This window comes from Habropoda laboriosa, unplaced genomic scaffold, assembly GCF_001263275.1.
Source record: "Habropoda laboriosa isolate 0110345459 unplaced genomic scaffold, ASM126327v1 scaffold129, whole genome shotgun sequence".
NCBI classification, from domain to species: Eukaryota; Metazoa; Arthropoda; class Insecta; order Hymenoptera; family Apidae; genus Habropoda; species Habropoda laboriosa.
In genome coordinates, this window is record NW_017100255.1 from 1301938 (window position 1) to 1325390 (window position 23453).

At 39.1% G+C, this 23453-nt stretch overlaps 2 protein-coding genes across 2 annotated transcripts in view; both read right to left on the reverse strand.

Annotated features, from left to right (window-relative positions):
- Positions 1-10631, reverse strand: part of LOC108572546 — a 13878-nt gene extending 3247 nt beyond the window's left edge. The window contains exons 1-3 of the mRNA XM_017934802.1: positions 10568-10631; positions 2186-2391; positions 8-477 (exon numbers count right to left, since the gene is read on the reverse strand). Coding sequence (XP_017790291.1) covers positions 8-477; positions 2186-2391; positions 10568-10631 — 740 coding nt within the window. The remainder of the gene's footprint in view (positions 1-7; positions 478-2185; positions 2392-10567) is intronic.
- Positions 10632-22558: 11927 nt separating this feature from the next.
- LOC108572539 overlaps positions 22559-23453 on the reverse strand; it is a 3425-nt gene continuing 2530 nt past the window's right edge. Inside the window, exons 6-7 of the mRNA XM_017934791.1 lie at positions 22800-23255; positions 22559-22683 (exon numbers count right to left, since the gene is read on the reverse strand). Of these exons, the coding sequence (XP_017790280.1) occupies positions 22559-22683; positions 22800-23255 (581 nt within the window). The remainder of the gene's footprint in view (positions 22684-22799; positions 23256-23453) is intronic.

Consider the following 23453-nt stretch of genomic DNA (forward strand, 5'->3'; position numbering starts at 1 on the left):
CTGGCAACGGTGTCGTGGCACCCTTCTCCTTCTAGGAACTCTACGTAAACCGTGTGCGCCGCTGTGGGCCGCCCCGGCATTGTTACAGGACGCGTGCTTCAAATGGCAGCAGGACGAATTTCCGGAAAAGCTCGCAGCAGCAGCAGCAGCGGCAGCAACCGGCTGCGAGGACGTCGTCGTCGTCGTAGCAGCAGCGGCGGCGGCAACAGCAGCAGCAGCGTTCAGACAACCGCCGCCCGATCGCGTCTGCTGCTGGCTGCCTCTCTGATCCGGCGACACAGTCAATTTCACCTTAATCGTCTTACTGCCGCACGGTGGTACCTGGATGGAAGCGCCCAGGGTATCGTAAATGGTAGTGACCAGGCCGGCTATGTCGTCCTTTGTTATCTTCCCGTGGCCGTCGAAGTCGTACAGGGTGAACGAGAATTCTTGCCGTCGCCGATCGCCCTCCGCTACCGAAACGTCGCATTCGAATTCCTGTTCACAAGATGAAATATCGTTACGTACAATTTTTATCCAATTTTCTCGATGCTCGATATTTTTTCTCTTCGATGAAATTTCCTTTTCAGCGTGAGGTGAGGTATCAACCCCTTTGCACTCCAACATCTTTTTACTGGAGGGAAGAAAGCAAATCTTGGTGCTTGGTTATGCTGAGATATTGATGTTTGTTGGATTGAAAATTGATGGAATTTTTTCAAATCAACACAGAAATAAACTGTACATTTATTAATAGGTCGACTGCCACGTTGGTCAACTGTGACCGGAGTAACTTAAATGTTTAGAATATTTAAAATAAAATGACTATCGTTAAATAAACATTTCGAACATCGTTAAAAAGAGAAAATAAACGAAGCATGATATATTATGCTTAGAATAATGAAAATTTTCTTGTGGCCCTGTTAACCTGTGACCCTGTCTTGTGTTAACTAATACAACTGTTTTATTTCAATGTTTAATGTATTTTTATTTTATACAATACTTCGTGACATTTCGTTAGAAGTTGGTTCTTTCAAATTATTTCACCGTTTAGACACTTGTGAGAGGCCAACAGACCTGGTGTCCTGTAAAGTTCAAGGCTTCGAGAGAGCCTCGATTAATTATTTATCAAGTGGTAAACGATAACGTCGACTCCACTCGAGTGCAAAGGGTTAAAATTCGAAAGTTTGGGAGAGTGATTGTTTTCAGAAAACGGGACACTTTCTGTGAAATATCGTAAATGACATTGGAACACTTTTCTTTGGTTGCTTTTCACTGTGGAAAAGTAGCGGAACTCAGAAATTTGCGAGAGTGATTGTTTTTAGAAAATGAGATACTTTTTATTTAAAACGAACTACGTTTACTGTGAGAGATGACGATGTAATGATAAATGCTTAGATCATGCGTTTCAAGGAAAATTAAGAAGTGAAGATTAACCCCTTAACATATGATTTCTTTTCTGACTATGCATCTAAGCGTCAGCCATTTCTCTTTTTTAGTACTGTATCAGGTAACAAAATCTAATCAGTCACAGATTAATTACATTCAGTAATCCTCTGCCAATTAAAATTAATTTTTCTCAATAATATAACTATTGTTGTCACATTTTAACCAGAATCTCTGCCACGATCTCTGTTAAGAGGATATTCGCTCGAATTGTCTGTAAATACAATACTTTATAAACTTCCGTACACTAATTAATAAATAATTCATATATCTGTACATATTTATAAATTAATGTAAACAAGTATTAATAAATAATTTATATACATACACATACATTAGTCTCGGTAAATATTTCTCGCTATTAAAACGCAACAGCTTGGGAATGTCGGTATAGTATTAAATAAATCAACGCACAAAAGAAGAATTACGCAGACCTTTTTACATCGAAGGAAAAAAATTCGTAAATCTTTCGTATCTTTGTTAAATAACGACGATAATAACGTCTTTGTTACACAGCACGGCGCAATAAACCATAAACTAAACGAGAAATAACAGAGAAGTGAGGTAAAGTAAAGAGACACTATGCAAGAGGCGAGGTTCACCGACTGTACACTGTTATTTAAATGGAACCCTTTCTTATCGTCCAAGATCGCTCGTTTCAAGGCGAAATCCTTGAAATTTAAAAGGAAGTCGCGACATAAATGAAAACCGACGATCCACTTCCCGTTTCCTTGTTCAACAAGCTACACCGTTAATATAATACCTCGAAACTGAGTTGCTTCGTTGTACTAGCGCTCGGTTGCTCGTCATTTCCGGTGGCCGGCGTAGGGCTAGTCGAAGCGTCAACCGCGACCTGTGGCGCCTCTGTTTCTAACAAAATTGGCTGAGATTCCGGTGGTGAACCGCTACAAGGTGCCGAGACACGTCCAAGAAGTTCCTCTGAGTCGCTGCCTTCCGTATTACCAACCACTGTAACCAAACCATTGTTAACTCTTCGGTAAAACAGTGAATGAAATCTGATTCCGGCCGGTTGTACTTTAACCGAGACCAAAACAGTATCCTTAATTTATCATTAGGTCAACGTAACAGTTCCCGCGGTTTCGAGCCGTTCGTTCATTGAAGTGAAAAACATTTTTATTCAAAATAATCTCCCTATTGTTCCGTACACTTTTGAATTTTTCTTAGAGATTCAGATTTTTATATGCACGGAATTAACCCTGGGTCTTTGACGACCCGAGTCAAGTTTTACTCCGGTATTTTTTCCAAATTAATTTTCATATTTATCCAAAAAATTTGATTTCACTGAACGATACGATTGTACAATGGGGTAGAGACTTTGACAAGTACTCCGGAATTTTTTCAAATTTCTTGGAAGGTTGAAACGGTAAGAAAATTAGACTCGGAGACAAACTACCCGGTGAAAAAGTGTTTGCCTAGGGAGGATCAATTTTGTGTATACAAAAATCTGAAAGAAATAGCTGAAAGGCGTTTTCGATGTCTTCCTGTTTCCTAAATCGTTTCTGCGCAAGGAAATTTGTCGAGTGAGCGGAAAATGTGAATATCGATTGTAGATAAATCAGGGGAATTTAGGATGCAGTTGGTGCAATTTTTCTACAGTTGTCATGGAAGAAAATAAGGCTTTTTTTAGGACAGTTTTTCGTCGACGATCTCCAATTCGTTACTGTATCACTCTGCAGTGATAATGGCACCCGGCCTTAGGAAACTGTGAGTTATTGGTTGTTAAATAATTAATGATCCTTATTTTAAACTATAAACTTTTATTGGACACAAGGAAGGTTCGCTTTTCTACTTGATGGTAAGAGTACTGTATACGGACTGAGAATTCTCCTACGCAACGCCCTAATATTGTCTACGACCCCGCTTGGGACCGAAGGGCCTTTTGTCACGTAGCATAAACATTTAGATCTTTACTAAACAGAGGTGGTAAGGCTAAACGGATTTCTCCGAACGTATACAAAAGAAATATATACTTCCTAGTAAGGCCATAGATTAATTTTTGTTACACCTAACTGACTGATAAATCTAACAGATTTTTTCCGAGAACCACTCGGAAGCCAAAAAATGATCAACCCTACTTTTTAATATTCCTCCAATTTTAGTATCAAAGCGCATGCTTGGTGCACAATTTTTCATAAATTGCATCTCCACGCAGTTAGTCACTTTATCTTCCGAGCCGCTCATTTACGTCTTTCTTTCTCCCAGACATTCGAATTTTTACGTACCTATATAGAATTAAATGCTTTTGTTGACAAAAAGTGTATCGAAAATTATGCAAGTTATTCGAAATAAAAATGTAATTTCAGCGGAGTTACCTTTTTCCTTTTTTCAAAATGAACCGCTTAAAAGCGCGGGAACTTTGAAAAGTAAACACTGGCTAGATGTACGAGATGTTCCAGAGAGACGATGAAATTATGAAAGATGTGTATAAAGTAAATTAGGCTGTTAGCATTTAGCGAAATTGTACAAGGTAGGACACGTTGAAGGTAAGAGGATGAGGAGGAAATCGGGATCGCATGAAAGTGAAGCGTAATAAATGTACATAAGGCTCAGGGCGTGCCGTACTTGTTTTATACGTTTCCTCGTTATATTTCTCCCCGTAGTTTTGTTTCACGTGCATGAACGTTCTCATCAAAGAGAATGAAACTGTTATCTACGGTCGAGCGCCGGCATCGCTCGTAAACAAAAGTCAGAATCTCAAAGGTATCAAAGTAACATCCGCCACGGTAAAGCCTGTATTTATAGCCAGTTTCTGAGTGCCACTCGGTACTTAAGTTACGGAGTGTAGCAAGTATTTTCGGACTATTTTGAAGGGGATGTAACATCGAATCACCAGAAATAAACACAACAGAATAGTCTAAACACCGAAATCTATCACAATTTCTTTACACGGTAATTCACACTGTCCCTTGCCTCCTCGATTCTTCGTCAGAAAAAGCGAAAAAGAAGCAATAGTAAAACAGGAGAAAATTTGAAAAATTGGAAAGTCGATAAGAGACACGTAGAAAAATGTTAATCAATCAAGTATGCGCGTGTATGTAGATGGTATGCGTTTAAACGCATAAATTACAGATCAAAAGGTTGGCTGTTTCATAATTACAGAGCGACCGGGACTCCGTACATAAAAGCGTAATTATCTTTAATGCATTCTCGGTCTATTGCACGGCCGAAATTATTCGCACGTTAACCGAGGCAGGCGCGGACGCGAATTAACGAAAAGTTCCACCCCAAAAGGGACGAACCGGGGTTGGCGGAACATCCATTTCCAGCCGTTTATATTTCAGAAACGTTTTGCACACACTCGCCGAAGGAAGTGTAATGTATCTTTAATGCGTCTGCATTACACCGCCGTTTACCGTTACCTAGACGCCCCGTATAAAAGCGTTCTACGAAATGAAACGTTGAAAATCGTTGCGCAACCACCGGTGCATAAATGAACATCTATGAAACACGACACGCCGTGATGCGATACACGGGGCGTTTAAAAAAAAAAAGAAAAGAAAAAGAAAAAAAAAGGAAGAGAGAGAGAAAAGAAGGTTTTTAGCGGCGGCAGGAAGTGCATCGCTGAAAACAGTTAGGGGATTGTGTGCTTCCTGGACGGTTCAGTGGAATAAATTAAATATCAGGTATGAATTATTTATAATTGTGCAACATTTAAATGTTACACATTTAGCGGGAATACTTTAATGCACCGAGGGTGTTTCAGGATGCAAACATATTTCAACAGACAAGACAACAGGTAATTTGAAGATGGGTTATCTTTTTTGTAATTAATTTGAGCGTTGTCTATTGCATAAAAAGAATAATTCTATTACTGCGTTTTAATATTCAAGTACTTGAAGATGTGAAAACATTTTAACAGATAACAGGTAATTTGAAGTGTTTCTTTTTCTTTTCCTTTTGTAATTAATGTTGCAATTAAAATTTTGCAATTTATTCTTGAATTTTTAGCAGATAACACAGCAGGTAATTTGAAGAAGGGTTATCTTTTTTGTAATTAATTTGAGCGTTGTCTATTGCATAAAGAGAATAAATTTATTCTTCAATTTTTAACAGACAACAGCAGGTAATTTGAAGAAGTGTTTTTATTGTTATACTTTAAAGAGAATTCATTTTATTCTTGAACTTTCATACTCAAGTGTTTAAAGCAATTTAAAGAAAGTGTTTTATTATTACTTTTTCTGCAATGAATTCGAGTGTTGTTTATTACATAAAGAGAGTACTTTTATTGTTGAATTTTAACATACTGAGGCATTTCAAGATGTTTTCTTTTTTTAATTAGCTAATTTCAGCGTCGTCTATTACATAATTGTCCATTGTCTATTACACAATTAGCAGAAAGGTGTTAATTTGTAAAACATCGGTGTCGGTGGTCGATGAACTGTGATAAGATTGTACACTACAAAGTCAATGTAAAAGAGACTGATAGAGAGCAATAAATTTCAAGCGACCTCTTTCCCACCCACAAGGCGAAAGAAGGAAAGGAGAATCTTGAGTAAAGATTTTATCTAGCGAACCTTGCCACACACGTAGGGACGACTGTTGAAAGGATTTTCGGTATCTACGGATTTAGCGTGTGTGTGTGTGTGTGCCGAAAATAGAAGAAAAGACTATCGATAGGAGAGATGCTCTTACGAAACACCTGAAAAAGTATCCTATAAAAATTGTTTTACAATTTCTCAGCGTTTTATCGAAAGTTCACTGTAAACGATTATTATAATAACGCGCAATGCGCGACATTTCAGAACAATAGAGTATAGAAAGTATTGGTACTTTCTTTCAACATTTCCCAATCTCTGACGTAACCCTATAGAAATATAGCGTGAATAGCACCTGGGAAAATGATGCAGTAGCGGTGAAACACAGATGTTTAACATTCTCTGTTTCATAACGAGTAGAATAGAACGTGCAATTCCTTTTTCAAGAAAGACTTTTCATTATTTTTCAAATTGCGTTCGGTGCAATAAGCAGTCATCCTACTTGAGTTTATCACCAAGAAACAGTAAAAAGAGTAAGCTTGAAAAATTGTTAGACGTTTACAATTGAAGTTATTAGAAACTACTCGTTACTGTACTTATACGTTTTTATAATTATTTAGTTAACAGCGAATCTACCTCGCTTATAACGAAATCGACGGGTAATTTGTACACCTAATTTGCAATAAATTGAAACAAATTTACTTTCAAATCCTCTTTCAAAATAATTCGAAAATTATTTAGTCAAAAATTGAATTTATTATAACTCATCTTAAATACACGTTACATTTCGAATTGAATTGTTATTCAAGTATGTAAAAATATTACAGTTTCAATTATTTATGAAAAATCTTTAGACAGCGATATATAAATGTTAATTTAAGTTCATCCTATCGTGGATCATCGATACATGTAACAAATTTTTACAGCTGTGTCGTAAGTGTAAAAATACAAAAATTTTGCTCATTTTTCATTGATAAACAATCAGAAAGAATTTGAAGAATTTTCGAATACTCGAAAATTAGGATACAGTTAAAACAGCCCCTTGATAACTCCTACACTTTAATATCCACTACAAGTGCAACAAAACAGAAAAAACTGTTGCGCACTATTCAACTAACGAACATCGAGCAAAATCTCGATTGATACTCGTTAAAAGTGTAGAAAATAAAAAAAATCTCGCGCACCGTTCGCTAATGAACAATCAGAGACATTCCCTATCGAAGAATTTCGAGTGCAGAAAAATTAGGATTCAATTACAGTACCCCGTTAATATCCCCCTCCCCCGTAAGGTTATTCAGTAGTTTCTCCAACAGGAATTCCTCCAATTCTATCCTTAATCCTTGCGACTCAATAAGATAAACTAAATAATTTAAAGGGGCATTCCGATTCTAATTAAAGTGCATCAAGTACACGGTCATAATGTACCCGAATGTAAGGATCGTTTAAGCTACTACTCTCGGCTCCGGATCGCACAGGACTCTCTGATCAGACTTCTATCGCCCGAGCCAGCAATCGGCCAAAATATTAAAGGAACGATCAGGAATAATCGGAATTCGATAAAACGAGTTCCGAGGCGGTTCTCGAAGTTCCGAGTAGCCGGGGGAGAATGTTTCGAGTGCTACAGCGGCGGCCACCGGTTACACGTTTACCCTCTAACCATCGTTCGCCGTGTCTTCGGCCTCTCTCTCTCTCTCTCTCTCTCTCTCTCTGTCGAGGAGGCTCCGCTTTTATCTTAATTCGCGCGATACATCATTAAGCCGGTGCAGCGTGATTCCAGTAAAATATATACTTAAAAACGTCGGCATCAAAGGGACCGCGAACCAACGATAATTAGCGATACGAAACGCGTAATAAATGAAGCCGGCCGCTAATTTCAATTACTCAAGAGCAACCCGGGAGGAAAAGGGAGAAAAGCAACAAGCCTCTTACACACGCGTGCGCGTACGCGCGCGCGAGCGAAGAAAAAGGAATGGAAAAAGAGCGAGGGGAGGGGGGAGGGAAGGAAGGAGGTGGCGGAGGAGAGGGAGGGGTGGAGAGAAATAAAAAGAAAGGGAGAAACCGGCGAACGCGGGAGAGAGAACGGAGGAAAGAAAAAGCGAGAAAAAGAAGGGAAAAGAAGAAGAAAAAGAAGAAAGAAAGAAGAAAAAGCCGGATAATCGTATCTGCATAAAGAAACGGACGCATATACGCGTATAATGATACCTGCCGTGTGGTAATTACGCCCGTAACTCTTTCGTGGGGCGAGCGTTAAAGACCCAAGACACTGAGCGCACCGGGGGAGAAAAAAGGGAGACAAAGAACGGGAGAGAGCGGGAGAAACGGCGCGAGTGCGCGACAGAGAAAAGAGGAAGAAACGATAGAAGGACGAGGAGAAAACAGAGGGACCGAGATCAACAGAGAAAGTAGAGGGGGGAGAAAAAGAGAGAGAGAGAGAGTGTGAGTGAAGATAGAGAATCTTTGGTTTGATACCGTAGAAAATAGAGAATGGCCGCGGATAAACCTTTTATCTAACCACCGGACTAATGCATGTAACGAACTCGCAAGGTCTCGATAATTAAACTCCACCCTTGACGCGCGCGACCCTTCACCGTACGTACCTATATACGCAGTACGTAGTACGTAGAGAGTATAGAGTACACACGGTGTACGTGTCCCGCGTGCGCGCGGTCGCGCACGCGTGTGTTTATACCGTGTGTACCGTACCGCTTTTGCGCCCTCTTGAATGAAAAGCAACGGGGGAGCAGGACACAAACGGCTTCTGCTTTCTTCTTTGTAAATCACCCCTTTCTGTTTGCTCGGCTCGTAACTTTTATCATTTGCCGACGCAACAGCTTTCCCTCCCTCCCCCCTCCCTCTCCGCCCTCCACGCTTCCCGTACTCCTCCCTCCCGCCCTCTTGACGTATGAAAATTTGCCCCGCGACGCACGAGAAAGCAGCCATAAAGAGGAGGCCGTAAGAGAGCGGAGATCGGGAGAGCTTCAAACGCGGGATTCCTCGCCGCACCGTGCTTTCTAGATGGGCCCGGGAATTGTCGAGATGATTTTCGACCAGTTCCCCATTTGCCGACGATGCAACAAACGACGGACATGAAAAAACAATCGTTGCACGTTCGAAGTTTTTGTTTTCATTTGAAACGAGAAATTATTCTTTTCTGCCATTCGTTTTTTGTAGTTTGTAATTGGTACTGTGTCTGGACTTGATTTGTTTTTTTTTTTTTTTAGGGAGATTGTACGAGTGCTCGTGTAACGTTTGAAATAAAATGAAATTTAATTTCGTTGGTTGTAATTTTTTTTTTTTTACTTTTGCAATGTCAATTTGACGACGAATATAACGGTGAATTGGTGGAATGCAATTTTGTCGTCTCTGTTGAAGATAATTTTTAAATTTGTATAATTTGAATACAGTAGAATATTTGAAGTCAGCGGTCTTCTACTTTTGAACACGCATTTGCAAGATCTACGAACGAGAGTTTACGTCAATTAAAATTTTTCGAATTCTGGAACACGGCTAACTAGAAGCGCGTTTTATTTTTACCCTTCCTCTTAGGAGTATACGTTAGTCCTCGAGTAGAGCATAGCTATGTTTGTTTCACTAACGTAGATTTACAAGTATTAAAAATTATGGGCTAACGACGTATTAACTCATTTTTATACAACCGTGAAATTATCCACCTGTTACCAAAGTTTATTAGATTAACGTAAATAGTTTCTCTTTTAAATTCCTTCATCTTGTGTTACACTCTCTACTTTGTTAATTAATATTTATAAAACAACTGCATTATACCTTGTGATAAGGTCATATTTGTATATTAAATATCTTTTAATTTATTCAAAAATTGTTACCGTGTAACGATAAAGCAGTTATTTACAGATAAAGTAGCTACACACTCAAGTAACAAATGTTTAAATAGTTATCTTCACAGTTTAAATACTTGAATAGCCATGAAATTGAATAGCCTTAAAATGACAAGCGCCAGTGTACAACACTAGCGTTTAATTTTCATTACACGTGTATTTTCAAAGTAATAAACAAGATTTAATAATTGTAACAAAGTGTTTACAGCCGTAACATGATACAATTATTGCAATGTATAAACAAGTGCAAAGAATATTCAATATTTGTGTGTAATTACACGAATAATGCATAAATAGAATAGCAATGTTTCTCGCTCCTAAATCTGTAATTTCACAGACGGTAAATTTATTCAAAACGATACCGACCAATTACCCCAGAATAATAAAACCATTTGTCATTTCATTGCACATGAAATTTTGTCAAAGACCCCTGTCAATCGTACAAAAAGAATAAGGGAAAAATAGCTAGGCACCATAGAGATTTCCAGCGAAACATGGTTATAGATCAATGAGAAAGAAAAATGCAAGTATGACGTAACACCACGTGGGATCCACTTCTGTCATACTGCAGCAGCGTCATCGAGGAACACGCACCGCGCGCCTCGCAACTCGAGCAAAATATCACGCCTATAACCGGACCGACCAGACAAATCCGTATACGGAATATCTCGATCTATCCGTGCCTTGCGATTTCGACGAACATCGATACCTCGCGCGTGTATATGACAAAAAAAAAAAAGGAAGAAAAAAATTAGATCAGATATAGAGAGGGAGAGAGACATTATAGAAGCTTACCAGAAAAGGGTCTATAGCCAGCGAGGAACCTTGCCCGCCACCACTTTACCAATCCGGTAGCCATGAGACCCTCATGCATCCACAAACGCTGCGCACACTTTCCTTCCAGGCTTCTTGTTCCGCCACTTTGTTTTTATTTTTGTTTTCAAACTCGTCACCGTATGAAATTCTTCCTGTTCGTTCGCGTCGCGACAGCAGCCGTGTGTCACACTATTGAGAATACCGCCGTGCCCGATATGGAAAAGAGCACAGTGTTTTCACCTGACGATCATTCGTCGTTCTCTCGTCGTGCCCGATTTCCCGTGCACACGGTTCACCGTAAAGAGCACTGCTAGAAACTGGAAAACAAACACACTTCCGCGAACTTCATGCTCTCCTGGTAATACTCATTCGACGTCAGCCGATCACACGGTAATCGACGTGTGCGACACGCACCAGACGAACACGTGTTTTCGAGGGTTGTGCCAGCGTTTTGGTGCTGGGAGCGACCCAGTCAGCGGCCCGATTCTCGCCTCTTATTTTTCTATCTTCCGTTTATCGTGCCTTCGACGAAAGGGCGAAACGTTCGTGCTCGCATGCTCGTGCTCCCCTGTCACCGAATTAGTTACACGCACAACCGTGTGGCCGCGAAACGAACAACACTCGGTGTCGAATTTAATCCAGGTAAAAGCGTCGCCGTAAGAGAAAGAAACGCGGCCGCGACGAGAAAGGGTCGGTCACACGACATCGCTCGACTCGTGGCCCGACTACGACTACGGACGATCGTTCTTGCCTAAACCACGTTCCCCGTAATTCCCTTTCCCCCTCCATAGGGCGCTGCGTCGTCAACAGTGCCGAGCCGTGGATACATGGGCCCTGAAGGTAGGAGGCGCGGCTCGAAACCTCCGATTCACGCTCTTTCTATCTGTCTCTCTTTCACCTCCCTCCCGTTTCCGCTTTTTCGTCAGCTTCTCTCTGTTCTCCTTTGAGATCCGTCTCCTTTTCCTTTTCTTCTCCTTCTAGCTATACCGACAATCTCTCTCTTACCCTATTCCCTTCTTCATCCCGTAATACCATCGCACTCTGTCTTCCTTTCTCTCCGTTCCTCGCCTTCTTCCTTTTCTATGTTTCCTATCCTATTCTCTATGTTTTCTCTGTCTCTCTTTCTTGTCCTCTCTCTGTCCCTTTTCCTCCCTTCTCACTTTTACCATCGTACTCGTTTTGTCGTACTAACCACGCGTATACTTTCCTTTTCTCCGGCTCTTCTCTCCTTCCTTTTTGTCCAGCGAAGGTCTATGAGAGCGGCGAAGAAGGATAGCTTCGCACTGCTGGTGGGGTTTTGAAGGAAGCCGATGATGGTTCAACGTGGTCTACGACGACACTAAATGTCGACGCCGCGACGTCGAACGGCATGCGTAAAAAGGGAATCGGGGGGCCTCCTAAGGATTTCGATTATCGCGGCCACAAACAAACCGTCGCCGGATTTTTGCGCCGGCAATCGAGCGCGGACGTTGCCCCGATTCGCTTCCAGAGAAAGTCGCTTTTAAAGGATTCGGAAAAACGGGCCTCCACTCTGAAAGGACCCCACACCGAATTGTCGTCCCTGTGGGCAAAATCGTCGCATCGTCGGAATCGTCCCTGGAATCCCGTAATTCGTCGGAATGACGCATGACTGACTACTGTACCTTCTGTCGCAGCGAACACAACCAAATGAATAATGGTTTAGGGACATCGTTGTTTTTTTTTCTGGTCCACACCTTGATCTCTCTTTTGCCACAGATAGTGATAATTATTTTTATTAATATTACCACCTTACTTTGTGGCGGAATATTCATCGAGGGTCATCGTGAATCCTGTTAGCGATGTTGTAAAAACGATGTTACCTAAGTATCATCCGGAAGTCGAGCAGTAACTAGATTGTTAAAGTAAAATGAGGATGAAATAGATGTGACTATAAATTGAGCAATTTTAAGTTATATTTCATCATTTTCAAGCAACTTCCTGAATCTCGATGTACAGTACCTTTACACTTAGGAGAACGATTTGGCTTGATGCGTTCGCCTGCAGCGTTTCCGGAGATCGGCGTAATTTAAAAAAACCGAGATAAATTTCCACGCTTCCTATACATTTTGTTATTTGTTTTTCAGTTATTCAAGGTTAAAGCATGTGAGTGTGGTAGTGCAGTGGGATAAATGAGAAATACTCTTTTTGGAGACTGTACCCGCACGCTATTATCTCCTAGCGGTGTTTCAGAAGAAACATAGGCGTCGCCTTTGACAATGTAATGAATGAACTTTACCGAAAAGCACTTTGTCATGTATACACAAGACTCAGTGGCAGTTCATCCTGTCGCCTGCAAACAGGATTTTCCATCAAAACTACTGCTCAATTGTTTACTCATAAAATAACACCATCATTCTCTCCCACTTACACGTAATCATTTCGATCAACATCTGCAATAAAAAAATCATCTTATAAATAAAAATTAACCAATAACGAACAATGCAAAACATACGAATTGCTTCAACTACCTTTCATTTTGCGTCGACCATGAAACTTTGTATCCGGTCAATTAAAACAGCGCCAGCTACGCCAACGAGAAGTAATTAAAATTCACCGCTATGTCGAGATCCTGGAAGATTAGGAGCGCAAAAGTACAGTAAACCAAAGGGAAAGAAAACTTGCTCGGACACAGCGTCCCCAGGTATCTACGCCATTGACGCGGCAAGTACCCCCTTGCTCTCCCTGTACGGAAAGTCTCTACCCACCATGCCACGCTATGCCGTGCTGTGCTGCGCTGTGCTACGGTTTGCCGTGCCATCCTCAACCGCGTAGCGTGGCTAGTTGTTTCTTTTCTTTATTCCTTTGTCGGAAAGTCGGTGGCGAGTCTCGTTTTTAAGAGAAGAGTAGAGGGGAGGAGGCAAAAGGAAAACGACAACCGCTCAGCAGGGGCTGAGGAAGGAATGGTCGGGCCCTAACCTCAAAATAAAGCCGACAACGCGCTCGGGAAACCGAGGCATATCTATTAATAATAAACTGTTTTCAGTGAACTGTCTTCCTATCGTCTGGAGAGAGAGCACGATTGCTCTTTGCAAACGCGACACGCCGGCATTCGTTCGCATCGTCTCTCCCATTCGAAAGCGTCCGGCCTGGCGTCCGTTTCGTTTGCTGTTATTATGTAATGTTACGTGCGAATAAGCGCGTGTGTATCGCGCGCCGGTAAGAATGCTGTGTTGTACTATTAAAGAAAATTGCCCCCTCGCGGCGGTAAATAGGAAACGTCGTGCATTCTTCAATACGGTCATCGGCGTATTGAACTGCCCGATCGGTCCGAGAACATAAATTCTGCTACATAGCATTGCCCTGCCGAGAACTAGTTGCAATAAAAGAATAAGGTGGGATAGAAGGAAGTGAGGTATATTTTATTGAAGCACTTTTCCGTAGGGTGCGAAATAGTACTGAAGTTGCAGTTGTTTCCAACGACTTGGGATGCTGTACTAGGTAGCAATAGTACGTTTATCGAATGTACATACATACAGAATATAGGTTAGACTATTTCTATGATTTCAAAATTTTTGATATTTAACGTTTCGCTGTTACTAGATGATTCTTCGATATAGGGTATTTAGAACCGATTCATTAAAAGCTAATTTATAGTGAACAGTGTAAATACCACTTATCCTAGCTTTTCGCCGCTACCGAGTCGTGTTATCTCGATTTTCGTTATCAACTGACACTTCAACTCGGCCGTAGCTTTGTCTCTCAAACGTCAAAGATAACGATCTGGATACAATCGTCTTCTAATGTTTGCGATGTCTTTCGTGCTATCTACTGCATTTACAAAATTATCAGTCTATTAGTCGTTAACAAACAACTCATCTATTATATCGGTGTGCACTCGTTATCGGTATCAATTTTTCCTTTTCATAATTAATTGTTTTCCTAGAGTGACGTTAGATCGTTGATTTGATTTTTCCACCGTTATTCTCTGCCGTTACAAAAATATCACAAAACACATCGCGGCAAGGTCATTATCATCGCATCACTTGACACTCAACGTGCAAGGGGAAGTGCGCGTGAATTAAAATGTTAGGCGACACTGAAATGCACGCGGGAATTTTTCTGTTACGCGACGCAACAATCAAGCGTTAAAACTTAGAGGTTGCAGATTTATTTCATCGTTAATTGGAATTTTTTTAATTACAGAATATTTTAATGCAATACTTTGACATATAATTTCACGCAATACGTCAAGTCTCCATTTTTGTTTGCAGATTGTAAGATACAAAAGTGCAACCTTAATCTGTTTGGGACAGAAACATAGTAATCGAGGTAAATTAAATTACAGAGATTTCAACAGTTCAATTTTCCATAATTTCAACAATTTCACAATTAAATTGCTCTATTCCGTCGTCAAAAATAATTGCGCATCTGAAATACCAACAATTCCTATTTTTCAGATAAATCCTACAAATTTACCAATTGAACCTCAAAATGCCAAGATTGCCTTTTGAAAATGCTTAATCTCGCTCGCTCTCTCTCTCTCTCTCTCTCTCTCCCGACTGGACCGTGCGAAGAAAAACAGGAAGGGACAGGAAGAGGAGGAGAAAGGAAGAAATAAGAGAGAGGCGAAGGTCCACGACCGGATCTTATAATTACGCTAATTAGGCAGTAACGCGTAAAAAGAGCGGCGCGAGTATTTATCGCAAGGTATCGTGGAAGTTATACGGAGGTCGGCAAAGGAGGACGTTGTACGACAGAATACGACAGGAAAGGCTATAATACAGTTTTGCCGCGAGCATCAGAAGCAACAGCAGCAGCAGCGGTGGTAAGCAAGCGAGCAGCAACGCCGGTGCCGAGAAACAGGCAACTCTGACGTCGGTTTCACTGTACGCTTCTCGCGCCTGACAGATGTCTAATTTGAAGAAAATCCGAACATCGGAATGTTTTCTTAAACACCGGCTGAAAAGCCCAATGATGGAGTTTGTTTTAACGATAAACGTGTTTCGGTATCAGTTTTAAACTGGTAACTGCACGTTGTTGTGAAATTGACGATAATACATTATATTTGCTACGCGAACGAGAGAGAGAGACTGTTGTGGTAAAATAATATAAAAGGTAGCATATAAGCGTGTATATAATCTTAACCGGTTTAAGTGTATACACGTAACTGTTGTTCAAATAATTGAACATGTAAAATAAAATATGTTATAAATTACGTGTTTTTGGTGTACTCATTTTGTTATGTATATTTCAGAATGTATTTTAATGATCGGTCAAGTTATACGAGAATTGTTTCCACGTTAGAAGTCGGATATCTATTGGGACGAAGACGACTGTAGTCCTCAGCTCCTAAGTAATCAAGTCACACTGTGCAAATTTAGACTTTGAAATAGAAAGTAAGCGCAGTGATGAATAATGTTACGAGAGATAAAGAGAAGTTATCAGTTAAACGCAACGCATTGATTTAAGACTAACAAAAGGTTGGTCGTTTTACCGTAAGGTAACAGTCTACGTGTATCAATCATAAATATATTCTGTACCGAAAAAACATTCCAGTATAAATTTATTCGATTGTTATTTAATATTCTAATCCAAACATCACAGTATGTTCATCGTCGTTATCTCATTCTAGGTTTCGTCAAGTTAACATGCTTGGCCGAGCGCCCTCCAAGATTTACGAACATCGAGGGACACTCGAAGAGCCTCCTCCTCCTCCTCCTCCTCCTCCTTCATGAAAATTAGCTCGTCCCTGCATAAGACGCGCCAACGCGTTCCCTTCGCGCGTGTCCCTAGTCAGCGAGGGACGGTGGTGGTTCATTCAAGCGGAATTATCGTTATCGCCGGTTTCCCGTTCTATTTTTCCATGGATGCTTAATCAGCGACCGACAAACCCAGACTGAACGTGTGTGGTTGCTACCCGTCAGAGATTTTTCTCTCATCAGGCCAGAACAGCCCGGGACTGAGCGTTTATGGGTACCTTTGCTGGATGGATTCGTCGGAAGGGGAGGGTCGCTGCGGCGGGAAGGCACGAGGGGTGCAGAGCGGCGGCGGCGGCTGCGACGTGAGGGGGAGAGAGAAAGGAAAGAGAGAGCCTCGGTTGGATTACGGGCCGGCCGAGCCGGGGCGGGGGTGGGGGGAAGGAGGAAGCGGTCGGCGCGTTTGATCTCGGCCGCGGGCGCCGACAAAGCGTTCATCCACTCTCCTACAACGGCGTGCTGTCTCGCGAGCAGGAGCGCGACAATGCTCGCCTGGCAAAGCACGCGAGAGAGACAATGGATAAAGCGAGCCAGCCGGTAAGGTAGCGTGATACGGAGCAAGAAGGAAGAGAAGCGGAAAGAGAAAGCTTGAGCAACGCCGGACGAATGGTGCGCCGCGGCACACGATGGGGGAAGGGAGAAAAACACAGAGAGACCGAGGAACACATGGAGCGACCAAGAGAAAGAGCCCTTCGGTCGGACGGAGAGGCTTAGAGTGGAAAAAGAGGGACCAACCTACCAAGGGAAAAGATAGGGAACGAACGAGTGTAACGGAGAACGAGGGAAAAAGAGAGGGATAGGAAACAGAGATGGCTCGTAGGCGAAAGAGAAAGAGCTAGAGGAAGGGAGGGAGGTTGGAAGGAAAAGAGGAAAGGGGAAAAGATCCGAAGATCCGTTCCACGATCTGGTGCTGTCGCGCTCGCTTTAGCATGGCACTGCCACTCCCTTGCGCCGCGGCCACACCAGCTTTGCTATTAATAAATAATGCTCCGTGATCCGCATTACAACTAAAAGCGACTCGTTCCACTCTCGGCTCTTTATTCCCGATATCTTCGAACGTGTGGATGCCCGCGAAATCCCCCTAACCCTTCCGTATCGTGTCGGATCGACGATCGTTTTTAGTGAATCGCTGAATGAGCCGTCTGCTCCCGGTTCGACGAAACACGTATACGACTTTGAGGAACCTTGGTGCCTTCTCGGTCGAGATCTTAGAGATGCGCCGGAGAGGTTCTAATTTAGAGTATTAGAGAAGTAACGACGCGCGAGCCGGCAAACGTGGTTCACGGAAACGCGGACGCGTCCATTTGATGGGTCACGAAACTGCTGTTTGTAATATTTCATGTTTATGACACGTACGCGGTAATGATGATGGTCATCAAAGGATAAAATGTTAAATTTCATGAAATTAAAGAACCGTTCAGGTGATCCAACGTCAATTAGAATATCATTTATGGTATTATTGTTTGTTTTACGTACAAGTTGATTTAAAATTCGACTTTTTTAAATATTTCGTTTCATATATGTTATTACTGTAAGAATTATTATCGTTCTATAATTTCACGAGTGTTGGAAATTTTCGTTAACAGTATTCCATTCTCTAGATACACGAGACACGTTTTTAATTAAAATTTTAATAACTCCCCGTTCGTAAAAATTACAACATTTAAAATATTCAAAACACTTTTCTTTTTTTAATTTAGAAACATTTCCCTTTAAACGCTACATACTTTCAAATGTACAATTTTATTATTTTCGTTCAATTTTATATTATTATTACACGGCAGTCATTCGAATGATAGATCTATTGCAACTTGCAAAAATTTTTATTCGTGAAAATGTACATACAAAGCTCCGTGCTTTCTCCTAATATCGATTAAAAAACCGTGTATTCTATATACGTTTTTTTAGCCTCTTTTTAACGTCGCCGCGCTCGTTGCACACGCTTCGATTGCGTCTAGGCGAATTTCAAGCCCTGGAAATTGTACAGGTTTTTTGCACGAATAAAAACGGACTCTGATCACCAAACTCACAATATCTTTTATTATTTGTAAAACGCTGATTTCTCAAATTCATCGTGAACTGAAATCACAGGGGACATATAGATTGCACCAACCATCATCAGCTTGTGGCTTAATTAATTCGATAAAATTACGGAATAACGTACACAAAAGGAAACAGTACACGGTACGACAGGTAGAGGTTCCTCGTTACGCTTTGTAATTAGTCGTACAATTAGATATCCGAAACTCTGCAAACGGTTTCTAAACGGTAGAATTGTGTGTAAATTGTATAGAATAACTTCTAGAAAAATGAATCTCAAAAGGATCGGGCCACTGTACTTGAAACACGTTCTGTGTACGCGTACAATTATTATTTTCTACCGTTTTGCTTCAGGTCAAATAATTTTTCGTGTTTTAGGTACTGAGTAGGCCATGTCGAATTTATTCAACACGTGTCGTTATTCAATAAGAAATATGAATCGAACTCGAGTCTTTTTATATTCTAATTGTCATGCTGATAAAAACATCGTCATCGGTTACACTGTCATTACCACTTCAATATTGTAGAAACCTCAACTATCAATTGAAAAAGAATCAGAAATTTGCTTTAAAACAATTAAAAATAATAAAAGAATAAAAATTTACAACAAAATATTAAATAAAAGTCGATCTTCGTAAAAGTTTATCCACATTTGTAAAAAAAAAAAATGAAAAAAAATTGTCCATCGCACTTGGTAAAATATTTTTTGTTTTAAATTCGATTCACAACTCTCGAATTGACGACGACAACTAAATTTACACGAAACATTAAACCGTCGATTTACAGTCTAGACAAGCTCTATTTGCGAATGTTTCCTAATGTAGATGCTAATTCACACGACCTCGAAGAAAAAAGGCAGTTTTAGCAACGCGTTTCGAGTATGGCCCGATATTTTCGCATGTGGGCTGTACTTTTCGTCTATGTAAATATTCATCCTTATAAGAATCATACTTAGAGATAATCGCACGATCGTTTTATTTAATCATTTAAACGTCTATTCAAATGCGACACGCGTAATACGGTTTATGTGCTTATTACATAATTAGAATGCAATCGTGACATTCAGATTAATTAGGGACATACGCTGTAAATTCATTGAAGCAGTGCTTAGAAGTCAAGTGGGAGCCAATAATAGATTTCGTGTGTCTTAGGACAGATCTTGTCGGAGGAATACTGTTGAAAAGTTGAAAACAATTAGCACCGCAAACTGACCAAGATCATTTTTCGAATCGTACAAAATACGACGCTTAATATTGTTGTAGCAAAACGTCTTTCTTACTTGATAAAAAAAGAAAAGAAAAAAAAAAAAGAAACGAAAACAAAATAAAATCATTAAACAGTTTGTAAAGATATGATCACTCTAAAAAATTAATATAAAATGTATATGCCTAATAAATAGACTCTTTAAATTTTAATTTTTACAAATTTTTAAATTATGTATCTGAAATCAAAGGTACAATTTTTACATTATTGCAGAAATAAGTCGTATCACGAGGTAGTTGAGATCTTATTTAACGTAACACTTTAAACCAGTGTTTCCCAAATTTGGAGCTAAAGATTTTATACTTTCATGAAAAACTATTTGTACTTTGAATTTTACATATATTTTTATGTAGCAAACGTATCTTTAGCTCTTAAATTTTGAACAGTTTCTACTCTTACGTTTAGAAAACGCAATCGCGAGAAAGAAAGCTAAAATAATGATTCTCCTTAACACGATAATGACAATACAGAATTTGGGACATACTGGCTTGAATAAACATTTGTTACATGTAACAAATTAATATAGAGAAGTACAATTTTATACTCTGTCGTGTATAAAGTGAAAGATGCTTCTTCATGGTCAATTATCTAGTGTCTACCTTTAAATTTTCGGTCTTTGAAATGTAATACATATTTAAGTATCCTCAACAAATATCAGCCCGCACGCAAATGCATCGTTGCTTTTCGATTCAGTTTCCTTCATACTATTCTCTCGTCTTAGATTTGCAAGTGGCTCACGAGAAGAATATCGAGAGCTGTATTTATTCGTGTCGTGTTATAATAAATCTTGCTTCTCGAAATAATAAAGTGCAGTTTGTCTTGAAAATTTATTATATATTACATTGTCCTTCATTGACGCTAATGATGATGTTTAATCGTAATTATTTGCACCGTCCTCTGAATTATTTCGATATTATACAATTAATTTCCAGAAGAGTGACATTGCTTTAAAAGCAAAATCGAATAACAATATAAGCAAATTTCTCGGTCTTCACCCATTAGAATTTTTTTCTTTTACTAAATTTATACATTACGTTTGCGTATATTTTAAATTTATACATTATGTATGTGTATATTTTAAATACAATATGCAATGGACCAATGATAGGATTGGTATCTTATTCATCTCTCATCTCGAGAATTAAATCCTTCTTAATCATTTATTATAACTATCTTGTATCCTATTTTCAATAGAAGTCGATATGCCTAATCATTTAAACGGCATTCTTGAGTTGTCTTTAACGTTGTAAGCTTATGAAATATATGTACATCGTACATGTGTTCAGTGACCGCTGAAACAAAGAACAAGAAGTTTTGCAATCGTTCGTATTGCAACACAATAAATTCGAACACACTATCAAATGAATAAGATACATTAGCCTTCAAGATTCCAAACGCTCATATACTTTTATATTCATTTTCACAATTTTGATTACCTAATCTTTATATATGTACATACATAGATAAAATCATGTAAGTGAGAAACAACTTTCTCATTCAAGTTTGTGCAATGTTCAACGGCCGATGCATTAAATAAGTGTACGCATCTTCGAAGACCGAATTCTCAATGAAAAAAAGCATACAATTTTAATTAATACCGATTCGCCTTCAGTTTTCCTAAAAACCAAAGACTTTCCATTTTTATGTAAAGTAACTCTATAAGGTATGTCACTGTATCACTGTAATGTAGAAAAACAAATACATGTCTCGATACCTTCGTTCAATATACATACATCGTAATAAAATGATTCTTATAAATCCCCTTTTTCAATATTGACACAAATTTGTATTCCCAATAATACATTCTGACACAAAATATAAACTATAAACTACATTAAAATATATGAATTTAGATTTGGTGAAGTGTAAATCATAACCAACTATCTCTCAGTAAATATACACTTTGTCCATAATCTTTGAAAAAATAAAATAATACATAGATAAAGCAAGTTTATACATTTTAATCCAGACTTATCAGAGTAAATAAGTGCTGTTTTGTTTTTTTTTTTTTTTCTTAAGAAAGGAATATAATATGTTTAAGTGGCTAAATTATAGTTTGACACCACCATAATTAATATGATCCTCTTGATTCCTTTTATAACAATGAATTATACTAGTAATTCATTGCCATAAATGATTCGAAAATAAACTACAGTTAAAACGTTACATCTTCAGCCATAAGGTTTTCTCTTATGAATCCACAGATTCAATAACAGGACAAGGATTTACAGTTGAGGGCACTTTTTTTCTCTGCCTGTCTTTAATATAGGCGCTGGACCATTTTGTATGCTATTTTTTAAACAGCAAAGATTCAGCGTAATGTACAGATATTGTACTTCTAAACCTACCGATCCATAACATGGAGATCGATAATTCACGGATTGTTCTCATCCTCTAGTACTCTATTTTCTTTTGTGTTTTCATCTTTTCATAGAGTACATTATAAGCCCCAGACATATATATTTGTACATAGCTATCATATCCAATGGAAAGTGTACATTAAACTCAACTGAATCACGTACAATTCACTCACAACATCAAAAATAGACTATTGCAAGAGTGCATTAGCATGTGACACCCTGTAGATAGTTATTACTCAACCAAGGTACCTTTCTCCATACACATTCCGTGACTTTCTTCTCCTGTAGGAATCTGAAACGTAGACGATATGTACAAATTTTGTATGATATCACAATATCACTCTCATAAGTCTCCGAGTCTTTTTCTTTCGTTTAAATGCGACTTGCCGCACAGTTATATAAATTGTTGATCCCACATTGTTGGACTATAATATAATGCAGCATCTGATAGATATAAGAATCTTGAGATCATATATATTACATTACAAATTGATCGCAATTTTTAAAGAGTGTACTACGTGTACATATTGTCTACGACGCAGATTCTGTTCTAGATGTAGTACAGGAAATACAGGTAAATTACGTTAATCTTATGCTCGCCCACGTGGCTTTTTTCGGGAAGTCGTTTCTTCGGTCGACACAACACCTATGGTTGCAACCATACGCTTTGGACGACCTGCGGTTTTGCTACTTTGTTGTGTATTTTGCGCAGATGCTGAAAATTAAGTTACAACATAGTATTAAACAAAATGTAGTACCATCGCTTTGTCGTGTATGCAATGAATCTGAATGAAGGTCATGGAAAGTATGTATATCATAAGAACTATTTACCCCGTAGTTTTGTCCTTGAAACTTCGATTGTGGTGATATTCTGTTGCTTTGTGCTCTTTTTATTTTCACCTTTTTTAACATCAGTATTGTTTTTAGTTGCATCTACTGATGCGTTGGATGTGGTTACTGTCGTGGTGGTAGTTACAGTGGGATTACTAGTAGCAATAGTAGTGTCATTTCCAGACTTTGTATTTCTGTTTAATGCTCTTTCTGCTCTACTAGATCCCTTTGCAACCGACTTTGCAATTGCTAATGCTTTATTGACTGTTCGTTTTTTAGAACGATTCGATTTAGGTGATTTTTTTCCTGATTCATCTTCAGGAGACTCTTCTTCAGAGGAGCTTTCTGTTCGTTTTGATTTCTTACGTAAATTTTGTTTTTGTTTGTGCATGTTGTGACTTTTTCTTCTCTTTAATTGTGATTCATCTTTATAAAGTGAAAGGTCAACTGTGGATAAGATATAAAAATTTTAATTTCATAAAATATTGTTACAAATTTCGATAGTATAAATAACAAACAAGTAATATTAAATAACAACATTATTACGTTTCATATAGAAAATAATTAAATGAATTAAATACTATCAGAATCATATTGAATTAGAACAAAAATGGAATTTACAATAAAACATGTACATGATATCTTAAGGTTTTC